This window comes from Sebastes fasciatus, chromosome 3, assembly GCF_043250625.1.
Source record: "Sebastes fasciatus isolate fSebFas1 chromosome 3, fSebFas1.pri, whole genome shotgun sequence".
Classification (NCBI taxonomy): Eukaryota; Metazoa; Chordata; class Actinopteri; order Perciformes; family Sebastidae; genus Sebastes; species Sebastes fasciatus.
This window is the reverse complement of record NC_133797.1, coordinates 11,796,823-11,822,681: the sequence shown is the minus strand read 5'-3', so window position 1 is coordinate 11,822,681 and position 25,859 is coordinate 11,796,823. Positions and strand designations below refer to the sequence as shown.

Sequence of the window (25,859 nt, the reverse complement as noted above, 5' to 3'; positions counted from 1 at the left end):
GTAGTCTTGGTGTTGTCATGAACTTTTACTAGCTGTGACAAAAAACAAACTGAAATGGTGACAGTCGAGCCTCGTCGTGATGATTCTGCCCAGTTTGCTTCATCCATCCATCCATCCTTTTATCTATTCATCATCCATCATTCTTTTAAGATCATAATCTCTCTTTTACACACACACACACACACACCTTCACAGATACAGTACAAGACGAATGGGCCCTTACTACACTGTATCCATGGCAACCAGCTACAGCTATCTCAAAGCTTTTGTAGTGTAAAAGTAGACGTGTATTTTCTGGATATCGATGTTGAACATTTTGAAGATAACCTATATTATGTACCTTTTGTGAACTCTGTCACATGTTGTTTAACCATTATTGCCTTAAGAAATATGTTGTGCTATGTCCACTATCCAGATTATTGAACTATATTTTTATTGTGATGATGGACGAAGCATGTGAATATGGTGACTTTCCAAAGAGCACAAGCTCAACCAGCAGCTTCTCACACGGCATGAGCAGATGTTGGGCTGCCGTTCAGGATGGTCCGTCTACCAAGACCCCACCAAAGAGCACTAAAACGAAAACAAGGGTATATTTACATTTATTCATAAAGTGAGGGCAGACTATGAAATAAAATCAACTGCTAACTGCAATGTCACTATTCTAAAAGATTGTGACTTGGATTCTGTCCTTAGCTTGTGCTGCTGAACCTTTTCTAAATGAGGTCCTCTTGATGTCATTCTGAAGACCTTTGTTCTTCAAATCTGTGATCAACGTTTGTAGCTTTATTCTCACTGTTAACTAAAAGGATGTGATTGCTCTCAAAACTTGTGCCAGTTTTTTTCTTCTTCATGGGACCGCTCTAGACTTTGTTGCTCTTGGTCTTTGCTCAACCAAATCACCCAACCCAACGTTTTGGGCCTGCGAGCCATTAAAGGGTTACTCCAGTGATGTAGTATTACACTTCTAGAAAGTTGGGAAACTCACAAAGTATATATAAAAAATAGGGCTGTCAAAGTTAACGCAAATTCGCTTTAACGCCACTAATTTCTTTAATGCATTAATGCAACTTACGATTTTTAGGTTGTAGCGGGCTCAGTTTTAGAGCTAGAGTGATACCGCTATCGTATAAAACTAGAAAACCTAAGGAATCCATTGGTATCAACCATGTCATACTAGCTGTTGGGAAGGAGGTTACATAACGCTCCAACGTTACGCTAAATTTTGGCGAGGAAACACTGTCATGGCCATTTTCTAAGGGGTCCCCTTGACCTCTGACCTCAAGATATGTGAATGAAAATGGGTTCTATGGGTACCCACGAGTCTCCCCTTTACAGACATGCCCACTTTATGATAATCACATGCAGTTTGGGGCAAGTCATAGTCAAGTCAGCACACTGACACACTGACAGCTGTTGTTGCCTGTTGGGCTGCAGTTTGCCATGTTTTGATTTGAGCATATTGTTTTAAGCTAAATGCAGTACCTGTGAGGGTTTCTGGACAATATTTGTTATTGTTTTGTGTTGATTTCCAATAATAAATATACACATACACTTGAATAAAGCAGTATATTTGCCTACTACCATGTTGATAAAAGTATTAAATACTTGACAAATCTCATTTTAAGGTACATTTTGAACAAATAAAAAATGTGATTATTTTGCAATTAGTCGCGATTAAAGTGGCAGTAGGCCGTATATCTTTGGCATCATTTGGCAAAACTTCCATAATAACCTTTCAGCATATTGTAATTCAAGTGTTCTGAGAGATAACTAGACTTCTGCACCTCCTCATGGCTGTTTTCAGGCTTTAAAAAAACGACGGTAGACTTTGACCAATCACAGGTCATTTCATTGAGGGAGCGTTCCTATTGGCTGTGCTCTGGTCATGTGACCAAAACTTGGCGTTCCTTCACCAGATTTCACAAACTTTCTCATTTTACAGCTAAACAGTGCACTACAAGATGATTGTGAAAACATTTGAGGCGAGAAATAGGCATTAACATAACAGAATATTGATTCATATTTGATCAGCGCTGCCTAGTTTGACCATTTGGTCGGAGTTTGCGAGTGATTGAACGCCGGCTCTCAGACAGCAGCTGGACAGCAGACCTCAGATCAGCTCTTACTGCTCGTTTTCACAGAGGCACATGATTTTTTTTCAGGTTACCTGTTTCATGTACTTCTGTCACGATATAGCGACCGTTTCATAAAAATATATTTTTTTACAAATTTTTGCTCCAAACTCGCCTACTTCAGCTTTAACTATAGACAATCATGATTAAATATTTTAATCAATTGATAGCTTTAGTTTTCAAACTTTAGAAAACTGAGTGGTACTCTTCATGATAAGTAAACAGAACTTCATGTGTAAAATCATTGGAGTGTCCCTTTAAAATGAAGCCTACAGTGTCTAGGACCCCTTGTAACAGGTTGCAATAGTCTACCAGTTGAAACCGGTTCAAGGAAAAAACTGATATATTTTCAGTTTTATTTGAGTAACCTGGGAGATAAAATGATCCAATAATTCTCGACAAATAAAGCAAGACTTGCAAACAAGTAGTTCAAGCAACAACACAATTTTTCCCAGCCCCCAGGTTGGTATGTTTTCAGAATTGTCTTAATACAACAGAGTACAGAACAGACAGAAAACCTTTCAACGTTTTATTTTCACAAAAATAATAGAACTTCCATGCCAGTAAACATACAGCATGTCAACCAACTGAGCAGCTGATCACCCCCAACAACACTCTACTTCCATGACAGAGGTTTACAAAAGATCTTACTGGGTTCATTTTAAATACTGCAGCCTTATGAATCAACACAGCCAGACTCTGAACTGGTCCGGGTGAGGAAACAACTTGTTCAAAAGCAGCAGAATCTGTCAAATGTTACATACACATTAAACATGCGTACACATACATACACAGTCATTCTCTGGATAAAATCCCCTTGTGAACATCACACAGGTGCAGATATTGCATACGCTCAGTTACAGACACACACATCAGAAACATTCACACTACAATAACGGTACGTCTTTATGTATAAAAACAGAAAAAGTAAAAACTAAATCTTCGTTCAGTCCAGCTCTTGTTTTTGGTGGTTGCAATAATACAATATACAATAACGGAAAAAAAAAGATGATGAAACCTGTAAAATTAAACACAGACCACCCAAAAAAAACTTCACCTTTACAGCATCCAGAGCGCTCTTTGTTCGGTTTTCAATTTGACACGTTTTGAACTACATGTTACCAAAGCGCAGTCGCTGAACGTTTGCAGTTATGCTCCGATTTAAGGTCGAGCTCCGTACTGACGATGAGGCCGTGTCGACGTTTTATCTGCGTGTGCTTTTGTTTCTGTTGCTTTGACACTTCTTCTTTCTTCATAATACGATCCAGGTACATCGGTCACTATCAGCCAACACTTGCAGGGACGAGCCTACGGGTGAGAAGACGAGTTACTATTCACACTTAACGACACACAAATAAAGAAAAAATGAGTTTGCAAAGACTGTAAAACTACCAACAGGGGCTTGGATCTTTGTCTTAAAAACGTTTTCTTTGTCTGAACACACCAAACTCCACACAGTACAGATAATACCTCCTAAGAGTTTCCTGCAATTAAAAACTGGGCCGCTCAAATTTAACCTACACTAACACTAAACACGACAACTGACTTGATCTGAAATAAACACTTTAAAGGACATCAGGACACTAAAGGTGTGCGCAAATGTGTATACAACTCACCTTTGTGTAGAGCTTCGTTGGTCATGCGATTAATGTAGCGAGAGCTGCTCTCGGGAACCAACCACTTCATCACTGTGTTCACACAGGACTTCCTGTAAGAACTCCACACGCTCCCACTGACAGGAGAGATAAAGATTGACACCTTTAACACAACAGAAATAAACAGAGCAAAACAGGAAAGAGACGGACTGAAAGCTGTGTGCGTGTGAGGGGGAGGGGTGGCAGAAGTTCCTCACCTGGTCTGACCCTTGACCTCTGTAAGGTCACCTACACCCACGGTGCAACACACACCTGTGTTTAGGTCCCAGCTGACCTGCAGGTTGGAATGATATGTGTTTGGCCTGGGAACAAAAACGATGAAAAGCAGATTTAGCAGGGACAGAACAAAAGATGCAGATGCAGGGCTGAAGAAGGCTTTGGGTTTATTTAGGACAAGTACCTGCAGTGCTCCTCGTCCGAGTTGGAGAAGGCCAGTAACAGCAGACCAATGTTGATCATCACAGTGTTGGTTTCAGGACACACCTGATACACATCAATCACACATCCAGGTCAAATATAAAATGTTCTCTTCCTTCCTCATTTTTGTCAGCTCAGAAACATGAGTTAACTAGAATTAAAACCTCACGGCTGTATGTCTCCACCAACCAGTCAAGTTGCAGTTTACATTCATTTTGTGAGGTCACAGTGACCTTTGACCACCAAATTATAATCACTTCATTCTTGAGTCCAAGTGGACATTTGTGGTATTCAATTGAGGCATGAAAATGTATTTATCGTAGCAAATACAATACGCGAAACGAGACAGAAATGTGTATATTTTAACATGTTTCTGTGAAGTTAATTATGTGACAATTCACCCTGGAGTTTATTAAATGCCCTTTGACTTTACCTTTCTGGGACACACTGATAAAAGTTTCATTATAATCCTTGAATTTAAAGACCAGAGAACTACGGCTCTAAAGTCAACAACTGTGTACTGGACAAGTCAAGTGATCGTATTGTGTCTAGCTACGTAAAATACAGGGAACCCAAAGACTGCAGGTCTAATGAGACTTGTGTGTGTGTGTGTGTGTGTGTGTGTGAGTGTACTGACCTCTAATATCACAACATCGTAGTCGCTGAAGGAGCAGAACTGAGGGGCCCAGGCAGCATCGCTTCTGATCACCTCATTGATAAGATACTCAAAGTCTAGAGTCAACTGCTCCACACACACACTCTGCAAGAGACAACACACAGGTTCAGATGTACGCAAACTTTTTACCAAGATTAAACACACAAACCCTCACTATTTACACATGTGAATTACGTTTCTTTTTAGTTAACTGAGCAGAAATGCTCTGTTTACAGTTACACTAAGATGTAACACTGAATGCAGGCTCTGCTACAGAAGTTACAGGCAGATACATGACATTATTGAAAATGGTCTTGTAGTGTTTTGACTGACTTTTAGGTGAGCAGAATATTTCATTAGACTGTGTAACATTCTAACCCACATTGTAACCAGCAGGGACCGAGACTGGGACATTTCTACCCTCATACACTGATCTCTGTCTGATAGGCAGCTCTTCAAAAGTTACCAGCATCCCTTCTGCAGCCGACAGACAATAACGTTTGTAACAGTAAAGAATAGGGCTGCACGATTATGGCCAAAATGATAACCACGATGATTTTGATTAATATTGAGATCACGATTATTCATTGATTTTAGGGTCAAAATATTTTCATTGCACTTTCACATTTAAATCAACAGAGCGCTGCTTTCACTTCCATGTTGTGCTTTATTCCTGCAAATAACAACTCTTTGTATCAAAATAAGAGTTAAAGACAGGGTTGGTTAAGATTTTAGAAACATTTTTATTATATTAATTGAAATTCTCATTACATCCCAACAGCAATCAATAAATTAAATGCGCTGACAAAGAAAAGGAGGGACTGTAATAAATCTGATCCTTTCATTTGGCCTGAATGAAATGATTGGATGAACTACCTGTCTGCCTGTGCACTAACTGGAGTGTTCCACAAGCTGCTAGCTTGACAGCTGTGAGTACTAACAATAGCCGTGTCCGTTGTTTACATTCTTTATGATGTTTATGTTCGTAATGATAATTGTGGGGGAGTGGCTTTGGAGGGAGGTCTGAAGTGACGGACTGTCAGTGTTTCTCACTAGATTTAGTGACTTCTGGATCTAGTAAGCAGCTAGTGCTGCTAGCTACTTTCATTGGAAAAGAGTTGGCAACACTGGGCATGTTTTTTGGGCTGGATAATTTTTTTTAAATCTAGTGTACTCTTGCTAGTTTCTCAAGATCACCCACCCCGCCTTTAAAATAAGATTTATCTTCACCTGAATTCAGTGCATTTTAATATACAGTATATTACTCTTCTACTCTGGACCACAGGCACAACATTCAGGTACGTTTCTCACAGGCTGTTGCTGTAGGGTGCGCCCGCAGCGGCAAGACAGCTCCCCAAAAGTGAAGATGGTGACTGACTGTCAGTTTATGTGGCGCTTGATTTGATTGAGGTTTTCTGTGAGCGGAGTACGCATTTTAATCATCAATATCGCAGTCCATCATGTTCATTTAATTGTGGGAACCCAAAATTGTGATCAAGATCAATATTAGATTAATTGTGCAGCCCTAGTAAAGAATGATCAACTGTATCAAAGACTTTTATGAATATGGAAGCACAATGTTTCCTGTTGTCTAAATTAGAAATTAAATAATTAAAAAACAATTTAACAGTCGAGATGATGCTATGATTGTCTGTAAAATCATACAGATTTTATACATATATATATATATATATATATATATATATATATATATGTGTGTGTGTACTGATGCAAACACGCACCTTTCCATTGTGTGGCCCGGTGACCAGCTGCAGGCTCCTTCCTTTAAGGTCAGTGACTGTGAAAGGTAGCTGAACTTTATCGTCTTCATAACCTGGAGAGACAGAAATAGAGAAGAATGCCGGTCAGCAACTTCGGGCTGACAGACCTGACGAAGGTCATTTTCACTCATTCTGTGTGTCCTCTCCTCTTTCTCTCACCTCCTGCAGCTCCTGTATTCTGCTCTGCTGCCCCTGGCTGTTGGAGGCGGTAGTGCAGACATGAATAGTTGACATAGCCAGGCTCGCTGGGGCCGACCTCCTGGGATGAGGATGGGGTCGGAGGGGATGAAGGGGGTGACGAAGAGGAGGCAGGAGACATCTCTGGTTCAGAGTGCTGTGGCAAACTGTGGCTCCCGCCTGATGTGGACGCTTGTGGTAAACTAGTCCGTCTCTCCTCCTCCCTCCTCTCTCTACAATCCTCCTCCTCTCTCCTCCTCTCTACATTTATCCCTTTGTCTCCTGGTATCTGTGCTGCCTCTTTTTCACTACCATCAGCTGGTTTCCTTTCTGCCTGGACTTCGTTTTCTTTCCCTCCTCCTCCTCCTCCCTGGGCCCGTCTGAAGAGGTCAGCTGCAAACTCCCGGGCTCGCACGGCTGCTTGTGACTGGCTAGGAGATGAGGGAATTGGAGCAGGTTTGCTAGGTGGCAGTCGGCTTTCGGGAGATCCCTGAGGTAGTGAGGAAGAAGAGGCCGAGGACGTGGAGGGACAAGATGCGGCGGGTTGACTTGACAGAGCTGCTCTCTTTGTGTAAAGGATCTGCGATGACTGACCCTGCTTACCTGCAAGAGACAAGATGCAGATACAAAGAGATGCTGAAATACGGCTACACAACGTCAGCCTGATATTGAAAAATCTTACAGGCCTGGATTAATGAGAATGAAAAGGAGTATCAGGAATAACATTTGGTCATTTTATCTTTATCATTGTAACACAGCGGAACCAATTTGGCATTTTGGACACAACAGAGATTATCACGTCAGAATTCTCTGGCCTTTGTTGACCTGGTGCGACATTACTCCCTCCTCCCACCAAATCTAGTTCTTCCTCAAAATGGCCCAATTAGACCCTGAGTTGTGCATCATATCTGGAAACAAAGTCTAACTAGAGATGTTCTGATACCATGTTTTTCTTCCTGATACCAATTGTGATACATGAACTTGAAGTCTTGTAAGAGTAACGATCCTATACCAGCGTGATAAAAAAAAAATATATATAGTTATTGTTATTTAACAGCTGTTTCCTACTGACCATGTAGGGATGTGATATGATTACTAACTTTGTTGTATGGCCTGGCTCAGGGGAAACCCTTTGGAAAACATGAACAAATACATACTGAGAATGAATGTAATGGAACTTTCTTTTATTATTCACTGAGTCCGTTACAAAGAACGTAAATAAATGAAGCTAGGATTAAATAACAACTCCGTATTCTCTTAGCTGTCTCCTCAGTGATCAGCCTGTGTGCTAATTTTGTCCTGCAGCGTGCAATATTGACACACCCTACCAGGGCACTACTACCTGGAAACGGAAGCCTTACTTGCTGTACATATTGCTGTTTTACTTGTTGGATTTTCCTCTGTGAAATAATGCCAAATGGCTGACATTTTCTTCGCTCTGACAACCGTTACCGTTACACTCTCCACTAGCACCACACTATTGTTGTTTGCTATTGTCACGTGACAAACTACCTGCAATCACTTCTTCTTCACTGCTCTAAAACAGTAGTTGCCAGTGGTAGCCATGATACATCCAGGGCGACAGCGCATGTCAATGTTAAGTGGCCTTGGGTTTCTTGAAAGACACTATATAAATCCAAGTTATTATTATTCTTATTAGTGAAGGCTACTGTTTTGGAGCGACGAAGAGGAATTGATTTCCGGTTAAACAAGTAGATTTTTTTCTGAGTTAATGAATTATGGGATTGGATCATAGAGTGGTGTACTCGCCGGATGCATTTCCGATACTGGTATCGGTATCGGAAAGACTCTAATGCATAGTCTGATTTTAGACATAAGAAAAAGACAAGTATAAATAAATTAGCTGATACGGTTATTTGTGTATGTGTGTGTTACCTGGGCAGAGTGAGATGCCGCAGGCCACCAGAGAATAGCTGGTGTTTAGCAGGATGACCTGGTCCTTCTTCAGCTGGAACGCTGGCTGGAAAGTGGGGAACGGGTACACCACCTGGTACCTGCTGTTGAGCACATAGCCATGCTCCAGACACTCGCCACTCCCTGGGGAGAGAAAAGGATGAAGTCGGATGAGGGAGAGACAGAGAGGCGGACGCAGTGAGAACAGTAAAGTAGCATGTGTGTGTGTGTTTACCTGTGCGTATGGTAGTGGCTGAGGGAACTGGGCAGCAAAAAGAGCAAGGTTTAGGAGGAGGCATGGAGGCAATAGTGATGTAGATGTCTCTGTTGTTTTCATCACTCATCATTAAGTTCATCAGAACGGAACTTGAACTGCGTGTACTGTCAGGAAGAACCACACATGAATCATTTATCATTACCTACACACTGCAATAACATAGCTTAAACTGAATCATCTCCATATGGCCGTTGATCAATGTGTTTATTATTTCTTACTTGAAGCCAAAGATGACAATTTTGGAGTGGTCATTTGGCCACTCACACACAGTCAGGTACAGGTCACTGTAGATTTCCTCTCCTGCAAACAGACGAACATGATGGACCTAAAGAGAAAAGGCAGACATGAGAGAAAGAACCAGGCATCTATACATTAAGTTGACTTAACTAAGTTCTCCAGTTATAACTCTTACAGGAGGATAAGGTAATGCATCTAATTAGCCCTCCTCTGTTTACATGTGAATCTTCAGGAAGGAACACATTGAGGTTTTAGCGAGTACATTTCCTTTCCTTTACCTGTTTGAGTCTACTGTGCAGGTTGAACTCCCACCAATAGAGATGGTAGGTATAGAAAGAGAAATCATCATCTTCTCCACAGTCGCTGGTGTAGGACAGAACGTAGCGGCCGCATTTAGTGAAGCCGAGAAAGACATGACTGGAACCAAAAAAAGTGACACATCGCTGTCATACATGTCGCAGCTTGAACAATATTACACATGTCAATCCTTATTCTGGATGTAATGGTCACTAGCAGGTAGGGATGCAACAAAGCTGTCACGTCAGATTAGTACTGGCACCAATAGTGGCGTTATAAAGTAGATCAGGTTTCGGCCATGATGCGATAGATCCATATTAAATTAAATTGTGTTAGTCAATGTCATTATAAAATTCACAATTCATCGTTTTTTATGGGGTTCAATTTGTGCCAAAATTATGTCACATGCGCACTATGTCGATTGACCATGAGACAAAACATTTGTCTATTTCTATTTAACTTTGAACTGTACTTCATTTGCCACAAAATGACTTTGACAATCTAATTGTCTGTGTCGATTGCTCACTTGACAAAACATTTGTCTGTGTCAATTCAACTATAAACTGTACTTCTGTCATCTTGTGGCACTCCCTGTTGTTGGACTGTGCTGCTTATGAATGTCGTCTTGATGTAATATGTAAGATAATCGTATTGGGAGAGGAAAGGTTGCATCCCTACAAGCAGGATCATATTCAGCGAGAACATCAACAATCCTGATTCACACACCATTTGGTTTGACATGCTCTCAGTGTACTGCAGTCCACTGTGTAATACAATGTGCTTAATGACAACAAACCCATTTTGTAAACACACCGAACTGACCCTGCTCTCAGGAATTCCTCGCTGACAATGTTCTTCAATGGGACACACACTCGAGGTGGCAGCTTCCTGAACAGCCGCTGAGAAAACTGTCCGGACAGCTGCAGAACAGGCAAGGAGAGTGGATTCAGATACAATACAACTTCATTGTCAGTTTGCACTGAAATTCATTTTGCATCCATAGGCAGCTCAGTTTGATATAAAAGTACACATACAATAGACATACTGGCACCATAGACAGACAGACAAGTAAGACCCATCAGACAAAAAAACAAAACACATTATTCCTACATAACCCATTACAACATTATCATCTGTCCTCTGGATTTACATGTCTTTAGCAGCACATTAATTATTATTTAGCAACAAGATGAGACATAACTACTAAACTTGCATATTGCAGTAATATTAAGCACATACATAGTGCAACACCAAGAATAGAAATGTGTGTAGAAAACATGTAAATAGCAGTTTTAACGTTAAGAGCCTTGTTGGTGGTGTTCCTGGATATAAAACAAACTACAACTGCTTCATTCAATGTCCTGCACAGCAACACACCTAGACAAGTATTTAAAGTATTGTAAATCACACATACAGTATGCAGGTTGTCTATAAAGTGGTTACGTTGGTTCAGTATCTATAGTAACGTTACTGTGAGTGGCTGCAGAGGTCTTTAGCTGAAGCTAACTGAACGTTGACTTAGCTAGCATGCTAACACTGTTCATATACATTCAGACTGTCTACGAGCATGTTAGCAACCTACACCAAGAGACACATGCAGACACACACTGGTAGAAAGCAGAGGACACGACATACTTTGTAGCATTGGTTAATTACTAGCCAGCTGCCTGTAATTAGATGTTAGCTTCCTAGCAGCTAGGCTAGCATCAGTTAGCAGCTAAGCTAGCTCAGCAAGGCTTCACCGGAGCGGCTAAACTGTGTTTAAGAACCGGTGTTTCTGGGTTTTATGTCCCACGTTTTGTGGGTTTATAGCTTACCTTCCCACGCAGCAGCAGCTTCACGACATGGTCTTTGTGTTTCCTTTGAGCTTTCTGTTTGCTGTCGTCCTTCTCTGATTTGGAGCTGGGCGCCATCTCCCACTCAACTGTTGTCCTCTCGAGGCAGCAGGCAGCCTCCTGATTGGTCCGCAGGCTGCAACACACTCACCTCACTCACCAGTGGAGACATCCATCAGAACCAAAACAAAGGTAGGGCTCAGTGAGGCACAGGTTAGGAGACATCCTGCAGGAGGCCACTACAACAAGATCCAAGTACATCTGTTGTATCAATCTGCACAGGTGAGGAGACATCCTGCAGGAGGGCTGCTACAACAAGATCCAAGTATATCTGTTGTATCACTCTGCACAGGTGAGGAGACATCCTGCAGGACGGGCCACTATAACAAGATCCAAGTATATCTGTTGTATCACTCTGCACAGGTGAGGAGACATCCTGCAGGAGGGCCACTACAACAAGATCCAAGTATGTCTGACATCCATCAGAACCAAAACAAAGGTAGGGCACGGTGAGGCACAGGTTAGGAGACATCCTGCAGGAGGCCACTACAACAAGATCCAAGTATATCTGTTGTATCAATCTGCACAGGTGAGGAGACATCCTGCAGGAGGGCTGCTACAACAAGATCCAAGTATATCTGTTGTATCACTCTGCACAGGTGAGGAGACATCCTGCAGGAGGGCCACTACAACAAGATCCAAGTATATCTGTTGTATCACTCTGCACAGGTGAGGAGACATCCTGCAGGACGGGCCACTATAACAAGATCCAAGTATATCTGTTGCATCACTCTGCACAGGTGAGGAGACATCCTGCAGGACGGGCCACTATAACAAGATCCAAGTATATCTGTTGCATCACTCTGCACAGGTTAGGAGACATCCTGCAGGACGGGCCACTATAACAAGATCCAAGTATATCTGTTGTATCACTCTGCACAGGTGAGGAGACATCCTGCAGGAGGGCCACTACAACAAGATCCAAGTATGTCTGACATCCATCAGAACCAAAACAAAGGTAGGGCACAGTGAGGCACAGGTTAGGAGACATCCTGCAGGAGGGCCACTACAACAAGATCCAAGTATGTCTGTTGGATCAGTGTCACTTCCAGCATGAGAAATCAAGTTGGCGTTTCATCGGATAAGACTTTGGGTCTAAAATGGGGAACAACCAACTCCCACAACCACACAAGAAACAAAAGAAACTTGTAATTTGAATGTTTTATTTTAAGTATTTAAAAACAAGCAGTAAAAAATAACATCTAAAAAAATCAGCATACAGTAACGGAACCTATTGGAACAAAAAAAACAACAATAAAGATGGAGAAATTAAATTGAGGGCAGTCAAGCACACAAACACAGACATGCACACACAACCAACCCACAATCTGTTCGGACAGTTTGTGCCTTATTACAGCCAACTTGCACACATTTTTCTGTTCAGTAGCATACACTGTATACAGACACACACGACCCTCTTAAAAAGGAAAATAATTACAATGAATAAAATTAAAATTAAGAAATCATGACAGCAGGGAGAAATACACCTGCAACTTAAACACGGGGAATGTTTAAAAAAAATATGTTAAAAGGTACCAAGAAAAAAAAAAAAAAAAGGACCAAAAATGTTTTTTTTCTTACAAACAATTTCTGAATATATTCAAAATACTGCTAGACAGTTTTTTACCCTCAGGAAATTGAAGGGGAAAAACTACTTAAATGTGAGTCAGTGTTGAGATGCTGTTGTGCTAGCTTGCAAACTAAGATGTTTATTATTTCACATTTAAAAAAAAAAAAAAAAAGTATTACAAGGTGTGGGTGAGGTGAAGGGGCAGACTGAATAGTAACCGAAGTAGATATTTAGTGCTTTGTTCAATGCATGGGCAAAATGTGTTCCCTTTCTCCTTCAATTTTGACTTTAAAAAACAAACAAGAAGGTTGGAATAGAAAATGTCTGGGTGGATGAGTGAACCGCGGTCTTGTCTTGCCAAAAAGGAAATCTCTTGATAGAAAAAACAAACAAGTCCAGAGAGCCATCGCAACCTTCCAACTGGCCGATCCAATCGTTTACTGGGCCTGAAATGAGACATCAGACAAAACGCAATCAGTCTTTGTTTTTGTAAAGGAATGTAAAAATGATCTCACCATGGTGTTTGTGTAAAGTATATGAATACACAGTTTCATGCAGGATCAATAATTAACACCTGCCAAGTGCCAAATAGTGTTAAAATGGTCTTTTGCAATAGGTTTGAAACAAACTTTGAATGCATTTGTTTTTTGCATGTTCTTCAGTTGACTGCCTGGATGGTTCTTAAGCCAGTGGTTCCCAACCTGGGGTCCGGGCCCCCTTAGGGGGGCACCAAAGATCACAGGGGGTGCGCCAGGATTTGTCTACTCTGAGGGTGTCAAAATCAGATTTGCTAATTTATAACTAAAATCATAATACACTACCTGGATAATTTAGACAAACATCTGTACATAAAACTGTTTAAAAAGACAGGTTTTGCTTCTAAGTAGCAAAAAATTAACAAAATATTCTGCTTCTATCCATATTTGTTGCCGTTTAGCCGTTCAAAAACAAATTTCACTGCAGTCAAAAACCCATTTGCTCTCCTGCTTGACGCATACAAAGGCAGGATCCTGTATTACCGGGCGTTCTAGCAGCAATCTAACAACATAAATTACATTTAGTTAACCACAATAATAAAAAATCTATTTTTGGCACCAACACCATTATAGTAAATTAATTAAGGCATTACAAAAAGATTATCATTATGTATATCTGCATTTGCTTGGTGAATCCATGAAGACGTAATCAGTTTATTTATGTTGACGAAACTGAAGATTTACATTCATTATAGAAAGTTGATTTGTTTAAAAAAAAAAGACTAACTCATTTAATAGACTGAAGCACTTTATTCAAATTGAGGATTTTGTTCCAGGATTTGTAATTTCTTTTAGGGTGATGTCAGGGGGGGGGGGCTCAACTTTTCTTAGATACAAGTAGGGGGGGCTTCAAGGAAAATAGGTTGGGAACCACTGATCTAAGTTACAGCCATTTTACTAGAATCCTCATGTTATTTTATTTGGCAACACCAGGGATCACCCAGAATGATTAAGATGAAGATAAAAACTATGCAAGTGATTTATACCTACATCTGCATATTGATTCTGTCACAGTATCTCATTCTAAAACACAAAAAGGCACAGACAACACAGTTGGGGTTAACATTTCTATAAAAAAGGGGTATTCATTATTTTCGCCCATGAATGTATTCTTAGCAGGCAATTGTTTTTAGCTCACTAGACCTTGGCAGCAACAAAGTTAATTTTTGGACGCCGGTCATTGTTGTGCTACCTGTTGTCCCTGCTGTGGAGCAGATGCCTGTCCAGGCGCCTGCCCTGGCTGTCCATAGTAGGCAGCCTGCTGTCTGTAATACTCAGCCCAGGCTGCACTGTAGTCCTGCTGGCCTCCAGCTGCACCGCCGCCTGCTGCTGCTGCTGGGGCCGCTGCTGCTGCGCCTGGAGCAGCTGCAGCACCTCCAGCTGGCTGGGCTGGAAAAAACAACAACACACACTTTGTACTGGATGCACACACAGTCATGTTCTGGTTTCATTTAACAGTATACTACTGACATCAGTATGACTGATTCATTCAATAGTACTACAAGCAATACTCCATTCTCCCAGATAGAACCCTGTAGTTTAAAGCTCACTTTACCCAAATACATAAAACTGTCTCAGACCCCACTTACTCATGCCCATCTTCTTGTAGTACTCTTCCCAAGCTTTAGTGTAGTCCGGCTGGCCCCCAGAGGCCTGCGGCGCTTGGCCCTGGTCCCCTGGTGCGGCTGCTGCAGCGCCCCCTGGAGTCTGGGCTGCCATGGCGCCCCCTGGCTGTTGGCCGTAATATTGTGCATAGTATGCTGCCCATGCTGCGTTCGGGTCTGCTGCCGCCTTATCTAATGAGGGTAGGGAGAAGAAATACATTTATGTACCTCAAACTATTCACAAAGTGCCTTACAAGATTTCTAAATATGACAACTTTTGAGGAGAGTACAAAAACTGAATATTTGGGAAGAATGGAAGTCAGTGCACAAAACAAGGGACTCACTGGGATCATGTGGACCTGGGGCTTGCCACTGCTGGTAGTTACTTCCCCAACCCTGAGGACAGTACTGGGGGCCACCAGGTGCAGCTCCACTGTAGAGAAGGACAGGACCGTTTAAACACAAACTGTTTATGTATCAGTCTCCCCTAGAGGAAAATCCCTGCATTCAAGTGTTATTGGTGGGTTGTACTTACTGGGGAGCACCACCAGGAGGCCCTGCATTATAAGGGTTGGGATTATAGGGACCCATAGGACCGCCTGGGCCTCCTGGACCAGGACCAGGACCACCCCCCACTGGACATAATGGAGCCTGGAAAAAAGGAGAAAAACATTCAAATTGCAAATCAGTTAAGTGTTATCTTTTGACAGCGGTTTGAACTATGTATTCCCTCTCCGCTCCGCGAGTCACTTGAACGTACCTCAATCTTCTCTTCTATGAGCTGCTTCGCGTGGTCAATCTGTTGCGGGGACCCTCGGATGATGAACATTTTGAAGTTCGGGTCGCCGTTTGGTGGTGGCTGACGAGATATCTCCACAAATGCTCCGGTCTGTTGGTTGATGGCCTTGACGTTCTCGCCTCCTCTGCCAATGACGAGCCCACATTTGTGCGCAGGAATGGAGAAGGTCATCTCGCCTCCCGGAGGACCCCAGTTCCCCTGGCCTCTACCTCGTCCGCGCCCCCCACCGGGTGGCATCCCACCACCGGGACCACCTTGGGGGCCCTGTGGAGGAAACACACCGTACATTAGGTTTCACTGTTCCACAGCAGAGCCCGGTTTCTGTTTTCTGTCATCAGCACAGAAATCAAGATCAACACTTTAAAGGAATTAAACACCTACCCCCTGGCCACCCTCCTCTCGTGCACGGATGCTCTGTAGCAGGTCGGTGATGATTGATGCAGCATGCTGACACTGGTCTGGTGGACCCATAATATGGGCAATTTTATCAGGACCTGTACCATCATCTGTAAGGGATGACAAAAGGACAGGCAGGTTTAATGGTGGGGGTCTGTACAGGGACTGAAAACAAAAATTATTAACTAGACTAGTTGAAAATGTTAAAGACGTTGAAATGACAGCACAATTGAGCTAAGTACAAAATAAAACCGTACGTTGCCTTTTCCTGCCAAAAAAATGGTAAAAAAAAGACTTATTTTGGACAGAAGCTTTAGCATCTTTAGTAGATTTGATCTTTTCTGCCCAGCTTTAGCTTTAAACTGTTTTGATATATTAGATAATATATATTTTTCTCCACCTCTGCATAAACACTACTTAGCAGGCCAAAAGGGAAGACCATTAGTTCTAATTAAATCTATGGCATGTAAAGAAATAGGGTGCAGTTTAATCCCCCAGCTCACCTGGTTTGAACTGTATCTTCACTCCAGCATCGCTCTGGATCTTCTTGATCATCTCACCACTTCGGCCAATTACAACTCCCACAGAGTGGCGGGGCACAGCTATCTGTAGGATTACAAATACAATTGTGATAACTGCTCAAAGCGATTAAGTCTCACCCATTAATCAAAATGATGGTTAACATGCATTCACACTTTATTCTTCTACAGTACAGATACACAATTGCAATTTCCTTGGCCGATTCTATTTCTAAGAACTATAATTGACAGCAAGGCTCCAGATTAACTTTCCACCACCGTCCCGAGAACTAATTTCAGTCAGTGGCTGAAGTCAGTGTACACTGTCAAATTCTAAATGTCCTCCTTTTACCTTGTAATTGTCACTTATAGTGGTTATTTTCATAAAGCACACAACTCAAAATCATTAGGCAATAAATAATAAAATTTTTATTTAAATAGGCCTACTTGCTTTGATTAAAACATATTTTTGTGTTTTCATCTTACAACTTTAACATTTTCCCAGAATGTTAAAGTTCATGAAAGTTAATTGTAACTTAAAAACAAAGATGGCTACAGCCAAAATGCGAACTCGAGGTTTCAAAACGGCAGTCCGCCAATGGGTGACGTCATGTTGACTACGTCTACTTCTAATAGACAGTCTATGGTTATAAGCTGCTTAGAGCCAACATTACAACTACAGTTATTCACATTTCAACAAAAACTAAACTTTGCAAGATTAGATTTGAGCACATCATGATAGCGTTACATGACAGTTGAAAACCGTCCGGTTTGGTTCGGCATTCGATGCATCTCTACTTTACTGTCATTCAATTATGTTCATTTAATGCAATTTGATCTCTGCTGTGGTCAGGAGAAAAGCAGAGTTAAGTCTAACTGCTGTAATAAACACAGATTACTTACATCGATGCCGCCGCCGCCGCCACCAATACCACCACCTCCTCCTCCACCACCGCCGCCGCCACCACCACCACCACCACCGCCGTTGTTGTTGTTGTTGCCACCACCTCCTCCGCCTCCGCTGCCACCACCACCTCCTCCTCCTCCTCCTCCTCCTCCCATCCTTGATCCGTATTCATTCCGGTCTCCAAAGCCTGCATGATCCCGGTCTCGTAGAATCTCATTGACCATCTCCTTTGCTTGCTACACCAAAAGAAAACAATGATTTGAGGGTTAAATAGCGGCATGAAACACCTCCCACTTAGCCAAAACTATCTTGACTGTGCTTAAAGAGTACCTGCACTTTGTAGGGGTCTCCAATGATGCGAAGGGGTTTATCTATGTTGGGTGGCTGGGATCCATCTTGAATAAGAATCATTTTCACTCCAGCTCTCTCCTATGATTTTGCAGGAGAGAAATGTTGGATTGATCACACAAGGAAAATTCACCTTATCCCAACATGAACACGTTACACCGTTTACTGGTTGCAGTGCACTTTTAGAAATCAACACAGAACTTTACGTCCCCCTAATAATCATTTTCTTTCTAATATTTGTACAGTAGAAACACTCAGAATGAAGTGATCATAGAGATATGTTAAGGTACCGTGTGATTCTCACCTGTAGCTGTTTAATGGTCTCTCCTCCTTTACCAATGATGAGGCCGGCCTTGCCTGCAGGGATGATCATCTCCTGCATGGAGCCTGACTGCCCGTTGGGTGTGTCATGACCCCTTGACACGATGTCATCTATAAGTGCCTTGGCTCTCCTGGAGGCAAATTCAAATGAAAGAAGGGTGATGAAATGATTGAAGTAAGGCTGGGCGATATATCAAATATACTCAATGTATTATGAGTTGTACTACGTGGGATGTAGTGAATGACTATATCGCAAACAGAGTACAAATCACCACGTCATTTTTTTTAAGCCGCTGGCATGAGACTCACACCGTTTCGCTTCTCCCGCGGCTCTCTACCTCTCTTAAGCTAAATTCACACTACAAGAATTTCAAAGTCGGCAGATCGCTGTACTATTCACACTACACAACTTGCTGTCTTGTAATCTGGAGTCTTTAAGTCGATGTGGTTTTCCTATTTTTATAGGCGACCCCTCCTCCCCCAGGTTTCCCCTCAACCCGTGTCTTGGACTCTCATTGGCTGAAGCTCGTGGCTGGACGATGCTTTCACCCTTCGGCTACCAAAACAGTCCAGGTCACACTATTGTGATTTATTACAGGCAGTGCAAGAAGCTCCAGCTGTGCCAACAGTAATGCCATAGTCTTCAGCAGCTGCAAAGTTTTGAACAAAGCTTTACTTTGGTGTTTTTTTTGCACACTTTCAAGTCAAGCTGAATTATGGGCTTTGCCTAGCTTGGCTCAATTCATGGAAGTCTACAGGATAAAAAGCATCTCCTATCAAAAAAGCAGAAAAATGCATCTTGCTAAAAGCTGAAATAGTAGCTCTTGATACTCATTAACCTATTTTTAAAATTTTAATTTCATTCTTAGAAGTTAAACAAAATCCTAACATTACATTTTGTTGTCTGGTATGGTTGAGACTTTTGTGCCACAAGGGAAGCAGGCTGTTAACCACCACCAACTTCCACTAATCAGTTATTTAAGGGTTAGAAATGATTAAGATTAGTGTGAGGACCATAGTTGGGGTTTAACTTTGGCAATCTTTGCAAAGGACATTTTGTACACCGCCTGAGAGGAAATGCTGCCTACGAGGCAAAATTCTGTTAGAAAAGTCCCAATAGTGCTAACTGTTGCCATGGTAGTGGCTAGAAGGGAACCAACAAACTAACTTAAGGTTAGGCATTGACCTTGAATAGCTAAGGTTAGGATAAGTTGTTTAGCAGTGAGTCTCGCGAGAGTTTTTGCAGATCTCAGATCAGATTTGACAATTTGCGGGCGCCTTAAGATACTAAACTTTATTAATACATTAAATGTATTCTGATTAGGCCATCCATCATTTTCTGGTAAAGTTTATATTGTTACTTCTTCACCTTTGAGCAGAGCTGTTACTTGATCCCAGAGACATCTGTTAACGAAAACTCCCCAGAAACCAAACTTTTCCTTTGAAAGTTAAGTGGAGTAGTTGCATTGTAAATTAAAAGGTAACAATTGATAACATTGGACAGCCTAATGGAGACACCAGTGTCAATCTCAGCCATTTATCTTTTTTCCCACACAAACTGATGACCCAGAGATACCACGTGACACCAATGTTGTTATACTATTGGCTCACAAGCCTCATTAGAAGTGGGAACCAAACATCAGATATCTTCCACAGAGATAAACTAAACATTCATTTTGGACCTGCCCAGATTTTCAAAATGATTAATTCACAGTCATAACAACTTCTTTGAGAAAAGCCATACTTTTATTCGGCGCCTTTCTAAAAGCTCTGTGGATGCATTATTTAAAAAAATAATGTGTCTATATAAAAATGTTATCAATATAACCTTATTATTTTTACATGGGAAAACCCAACTTACCCTATGGCATCTGGTGACCCTGTCAGAGAAACAGTTCTGTCTGGAAGCCCGGCACTGTCTGTGAATGAATATGAAAATATGTATCAATCTAAAAGATGAAAAAAAACATGATAATTTGTTGATTTAGAAATCTGGGGTTAGCACGCATATCTCACCATGCGCAATCTGGACCTTGCAGCCAGAATCCTGCTGTATTTTGTTGATCTGTTCACCTCCTCGGCCGATGACTTTAGGAACAACAGCAAAGAGATTCAGAATTTAGTTTGAACACATGTAACGCAGCCATCATGTCTATGGGTTAGGAAACTTGTGTGCATGTACTTACTGAGACCGACCATGCCATCAGGCACCCTGAACTCTTCTGTCATTGTGGAGGACCTGACACTGCAGACAAGTTTAAAAAAGAAAGAAAAAAAAAGATATATAAAAGGTATGTCATAACCAGAAGCACCAAAAGTTTTAATGTAAAAGAAACAAAAAATAAGTCTTACCTTTGTTGGGACAGGGCCGCCAGCTGAGCTCCAATAGCTGCGAGAGAAAGAAAAAAAATGGGTTGAGTATTTGGAAACTGAATCGAGGGAGTGTTTGTAATAGGATCAATGAGTGATTAAACGTACACAATGCAGAATCAATTTCACCCTGTGATGCTACCTTCTTGGCATCGGGTTCATCTGAAAACAAAAGAAAAAGTGAGTCTGCCATGTGGACTAGCAAATGCAGACAAACTGCCCGTTTGTGCTGGATTTTCACCTGCTTCCTCCAGGGATCGTTTCTGTGCTGTGAATGGATAGTTCTCAGCTCCTCCGTTGTTGCTCACTGAGGGAACACCGTCTCCACCGATTTTAGCTGCAATCTAGAAAGAAATACACTGGATGAAGTGTTTGCAATACACCCTGAAATAGTGAATATAAAAGGAAGATCATCTCATTTAAAGTGTCACTCTGCAGACACATGAAGATCAATTAACTCAGGAGGAGCACTACACTGATGTTGTCATCTGGGCTTGGAGACTACAAATTTAGAACAGAAAGCCTTTGTTGGGGGTGCGGAGATTGAAAGACATACGCATTTACCAGGCAGGGAGGGTCTAATGCTGCGTTCCATTTACTTCGGAAATCGGAAGTTGGAGCTGGGAATGACGTCACAACCGAGTTGAACGCATTTAAGTACAACAAGATGGAAAAAATTTAATGGGGTTTGCTCCAGCCAGGTTAGCAATACCAGTTGATAACGCATTACGCCGGTATTTTACACATACAAACACCGTAGCAACGTGGCCACAGATTGGACAAGTTGGACAGTACTGATGATGCACGAAGCAGCCATCTTGGATTTTGAAGCCGGGTTTTTGTGAGGTTCATTCAACTCTCCAAGTTGGACCTCCGACTTCAGGACACGTTCCAGTTGAAATTTCCAACTAGGAACTCGGAAAAGCCAACTTCTTGGTTCAAATGGAACACAGCATTAAGTAGGAGGTATTGAGGTGCATTATGGGAAATGTAGGATCTTGAACTATACTATGACTACAAGTCTCTGCTGCATCCATTTTGACCTTTCACTTTAAGTCTCTCTAACAAGTGCCTCAACTTTGTGGAAGTGCAATACTAAATTGCTGGAGAGGGGGACAACAACGGAGGACGGTCCGCAAGACAGATAATAATGCACTATACTCACTTTTAACAGTGTCTTCTGCACTATATTCACTTTTTTTTTTTTTTTTAATAGTCCTGTATCACAACTGTTAACTTGCACTATACTCATGTTTAACAGTTTTCTTCATCTCCTTGTATTTTTATATCTGGTATATTGTTTTGTACTTTGTACTACTAACTTTTTTACTAACATGTTTTGCATTATGGAACTGTGATGTTGGAAACTTGAATTTCCCTCGGGATCAATAAAGTTACTATCGATCTATGTATCTATCTATCTATATGCCCCTTTAATATTCCTACACAAGTAAAACAAACAGGGGGTCTAAAATTAGAATCAATCTTTATATTTATTTATTATAACAGTGCCTTCACAACACCTTGATTAAAGCTGAACCAATTAATTGATTAATCTATAAAAATTTTGCTGGATAAATTAAGAAAATGCAAAAAAACCCACCAAAAACAATCTACTTTCATTTTCTCAAATGTTAAATTTGACTATTTTTTTCTGTTTAATGTGTCTGTTAATTGCACATTTGGTTGTTTCCATCGAGTGAAACAAACAGTATAGATGAGTAATGAACCAATAAAGCTACACTAGTACTAGTAGCAGGCTGAACCCTGATGACCACAAAGAGCCGTGAGGTAACGTGTTCGCTTCAGTCTGGCCGCCAAGCAAACATTACACTAAATAACCTACTAGCATCTCTTTGTCCAGTTAACGCGACTTACAAACACAACAACAAGCCCGTCGGCTGACCTTTTAACCACAGGAACCGTGATAATTGATCTATTCTTCTAAAATGGCGTGTAACACATGGAGGAAACTTCATGATCAGCTTACCTACAGTCACTAACCGAGGCTAACGGAGCTCCAGTAGCTGGTAACTCACCCTCCGGATCACGGCTGTCCACTAGTCCTAATGTGGATTTAGCTCACGGTAAATGAGATACTAGTGAGCTACGGTGCTGCTGCTGCTGCTCAGTCCAACACCCCGACTAAAGACTCAACCTGGTGAGACAAATGAATGGTGATGCTAGTTAGCTCTGTTAGCACTAGCAGCTAGTTACCTAAAGCTAACGTCACGGGTGATTAAGCTAGCTGCTGGTTCCTCCTCCAGCTAACTACCGCGAGCTCGTCTCCGGCTGTGTGTCCTCGCTCCCACTACCTGATTTACCTGTCGGGCTCGTTGTACTGCATCAGCAAAAGCGTCGTTTTTCATCCCAGCGCCGACTCCGTTAGTCGGCAGACCGCCGTAATCAGACATGCTGCTCACAAGGGGCGAGTAGAGAGAGACACAGGGGGCAGGCTGTGGAGGCTGTCTGTGGCCGGGTCGAGCTGCGCAGAAGCGGGAAGAAGGCTGAAACAAGTGCGGAGCGGACGGAGCAACACCAATGTGCGTGATGAGACTCTCTGCCTTACCACGCCGGCAAAACTCCCACTGCTTAAAGGAGCCAATCAACGAGTCCTGCTGCAACTACCCGCGTCTTCTGCTTCTTCTGCTGCTCCTGCTGCTTCGCTGGTGTTTAGTGGTGGTGGTGAACCAGCTTATAGGTGCATTAGAGCCACCTACTGGACTGGAAGGTGGAGCAGGAGATTGGCAGGAAAAAAACAATAATAATAATTAAATAAATAAATAAATAAAAAACTAAAAATTAATAATTAATAATAATAATAATAATAATAAAATTCTCTCAATTATTCCTGTTGCCCTTAAGTAATTTTTAACAGTCTCTTCTGCACTATACTCATTTTTAACAGTCTCTTCTGCACTATATTAATTTTTAACAGTCTCTTCTGCACTATATTTACTTTTTAACAGTCTCTTCTGCACTATATTCATTTTGTAACAGTCTCTTCTGCACTATATTCATTTTTTAACAGTCTCTTCTGCACTATATTTACTTTTTAACAGTCTCTTCTGCACTATATTTACTTTGTAACAGTCTCTTCTGCACTATATTTACTTTTTAACAGTCTCTTCTGCACTATATTTACTTTTTAACAGTCTCTTCTGCACTATTTTTTACTTTTAACAGTCTCTTCTGCACTATATTTACTTTTAACAGTCTCTTCTGCACTATATTACATTTTTTAATAGTCGTGTATCACAGCTGTTACCCTGCACTATATTCAGTTTTAACAGTTTTCTTCATCTCCTTGTATTTTTATATCTGGTATATTTTTTTGTACTTTGCACTACTAACTTTTTTACTGCCTTTTTACTAACATGTTTTGCACTATGGAACTGTGATGCTGGAAACTTGAATTTCCCTTGGGATCAATAAAGTTACTATCTATCTATCTATCTATCTATCTATCTATCTATCTATCTATCTACCTAATTAATTGGAAGAGTGTGTACTTTGTGTGGAGCAATAGATTGGCAGGAAAAAAATAAAATAATAATAATAATTAAATAAATAAATAAACAATAAAATAAACAATAAAAATTATTATTAATAATAACAATAATACTAATACTAATAATAATTAAATTCTCTCCATTATTTCTGTTGCCCTTAAGTAATTAATTAGAAGATTGTGTACTTTCTTAGATGTCTTTCCTAGCAGATTTCCCCATTGTAATATTTCCATCATCTACTCTTGATAGCAATTTCCTTCTTTCTTTGTCATTAGCTTATAGGTGCATTACATACACCTACTGGACTGGAGTGTGGAGCAATAGATTGGCAGGAAAAAAATAAAATAATAATAATAATAAAATAAATAAATAAAAAACAAAAAAACAAAAACAAAAATTAATAATTATTAATAATAATAACAATAATACTAATAATAATTAAATTCTCTCCATTATTCCTGTTGCCCTTAAGTAATTTTTAACAGTCTCCTCTGCACTATACTCTTTTTTAACAGTCTCTTCTGCGCTATATTTACTTTTAACAGTCTCTTCTGCACTATATTACATTTTTTAATAGTCCTGTATCACAGTTGTTACTCTGCACTATATTCATTTTTAACAGTTTTCTTCATCTCCTTGTATTTTTATATCTGGTATATTTTTTGTACTTTGTACTACTAACTTTTTTACTGCCTTTTTACTAACATGTTTTGCACTATGGAACTGTGATGCTGGAAACTTGAATTTCCCTCGGGATCAATAAAGTTACTATCTATCTATCTATCTATCTATCTATCTATCTATCTATCTATCAATCTAATTAATTAGAAGAGTGTGTACTTTGTGTGGAGCAGTAGATTGGCAGGAAAAAAATAAATAAATAATAAAATAAATAAATAAATAAAAAACAAAAATTATTAATAATGATAACAATAATAATACTATTGATAATTAAATTCTCTCTCCATTATTCCTGTTGCCCTTAAGTAATTAATTAGAAGATTGTGTACTTTCCTAGATGTCTTTACTAGCAGATTGTAATATTTCCATAATTTACTCCTGATATCAATTCCCTTCTTTCTCTGTCATATTTGTAGCACTCTATAAGAACATGCTTGACAGTTTCCGGTTTATTACAGTGCGTGCATAGTCCAGTTGGGTGCCTGCCTATTCTATTGAGTGTTTGGTTTAATCCTGTATGTCCCATTCTCAGACGGGTAATGACCATCTCTTCCCTTGGGCTCTCGCTCCGTATCCCACCAGCTCCTACATGTTTCTGAATACTGTACAGATTAGATGTCTCCCTGTGTCACTTAAGTCCCAGTATTCTTGCCAGGTTTTGTGCATGTTTCTTGTTGTTCTTCTTCTTCCTCTACTTCTTTTTCTTCCTTGTGCTTCTTGGTGTTGACGTCCAACGTCATACAGCAACATTACAGCCACCTCCTGGGCTGGAGGAGAAGTGTAGACCACACTGTTTGAGGACAAGCCTGTATTTAGGTATAACATTTAGATGCAGACTAGCCATGAAGATTATGGGG

The 25,859-nt window shown here is 40.8% G+C and overlaps 2 protein-coding genes across 3 annotated transcripts; both read right to left on the bottom strand.

The window, feature by feature from the left end:
• Positions 1-2,650: 2,650 nt before the first annotated feature.
• Positions 2,651-11,542, bottom strand: dcaf15 (DDB1 and CUL4 associated factor 15). 2 transcript variants are annotated; one of them, XM_074628952.1, is made up of 13 exons: positions 11,363-11,542; positions 10,359-10,465; positions 9,527-9,665; positions 9,230-9,336; positions 8,970-9,115; positions 8,717-8,878; positions 6,803-7,423; positions 6,605-6,696; positions 4,845-4,967; positions 4,191-4,273; positions 3,988-4,092; positions 3,752-3,867; positions 2,651-3,443 (listed from the first exon to the last, which is right to left on the bottom strand). In XM_074628952.1, the coding sequence occupies exons 1-13, from the start codon at positions 11,456-11,458 to the stop codon at positions 3,388-3,390; spliced, it is 1,953 nt and encodes a 650-aa protein (XP_074485053.1). In that variant the 5' UTR covers positions 11,459-11,542; the 3' UTR covers positions 2,651-3,387. The 2 variants fall into 2 exon arrangements, with proteins under 2 accessions (XP_074485053.1, XP_074485054.1); XM_074628953.1 differs by having other exon boundaries at positions 10,368-10,465; positions 11,363-11,537.
• Positions 11,543-13,314: 1,772 nt separating this feature from the next.
• On the bottom strand, positions 13,315-23,474 carry LOC141764046 (far upstream element-binding protein 2-like). Its single transcript, XM_074628954.1, has 20 exons — positions 23,134-23,474; positions 21,051-21,153; positions 20,918-20,971; positions 20,792-20,828; positions 20,626-20,684; positions 20,456-20,527; positions 20,301-20,358; positions 18,423-18,570; positions 18,101-18,199; positions 17,898-18,006; positions 17,767-17,807; positions 16,849-16,951; positions 16,331-16,455; positions 15,911-16,213; positions 15,686-15,801; positions 15,495-15,583; positions 15,136-15,342; positions 14,739-14,935; positions 14,537-14,569; positions 13,315-13,456 (listed from the first exon to the last, which is right to left on the bottom strand). Exons 1-19 carry the CDS (start codon positions 23,221-23,223, stop codon positions 14,555-14,557), a joined length of 2,025 nt encoding a protein of 674 aa, XP_074485055.1. The 5' UTR covers positions 23,224-23,474; the 3' UTR covers positions 13,315-13,456; positions 14,537-14,554.
• Positions 23,475-25,859: the final 2,385 nt, after the last annotated feature.

Coding starts and splice junctions, on each gene's coding strand:
- LOC141764046 (XM_074628954.1), bottom strand. CDS start 23,223: ATGTCTGATTACGGCGGTCTGCCGACTAACGGAGTCGGCGCTGGGATG. Junction 20,829..20,917: donor TGAAATTGATTCTGCATTGT/GTACGTTTAATC, acceptor TTTCTCTCGCAG/CTATTGGAGCTCAGCTGGCG. Junction 15,802..15,910: donor TCATAGAAGAGAAGATTGAG/GTACGTTCAAGT, acceptor CCTTTTTTCCAG/GCTCCATTATGTCCAGTGGG.
- dcaf15 (XM_074628952.1), bottom strand. CDS start 11,458: ATGGCGCCCAGCTCCAAATCAGAGAAGGACGACAGCAAACAGAAAGCT. Junction 9,337..9,526: donor TGCACAGTAGACTCAAACAG/GTAAAGGAAAGG, acceptor TTTTCTCTTTAG/GTCCATCATGTTCGTCTGTT. Junction 4,093..4,190: donor TCGGACGAGGAGCACTGCAG/GTACTTGTCCTA, acceptor TTTTGTTCCCAG/GCCAAACACATATCATTCCA.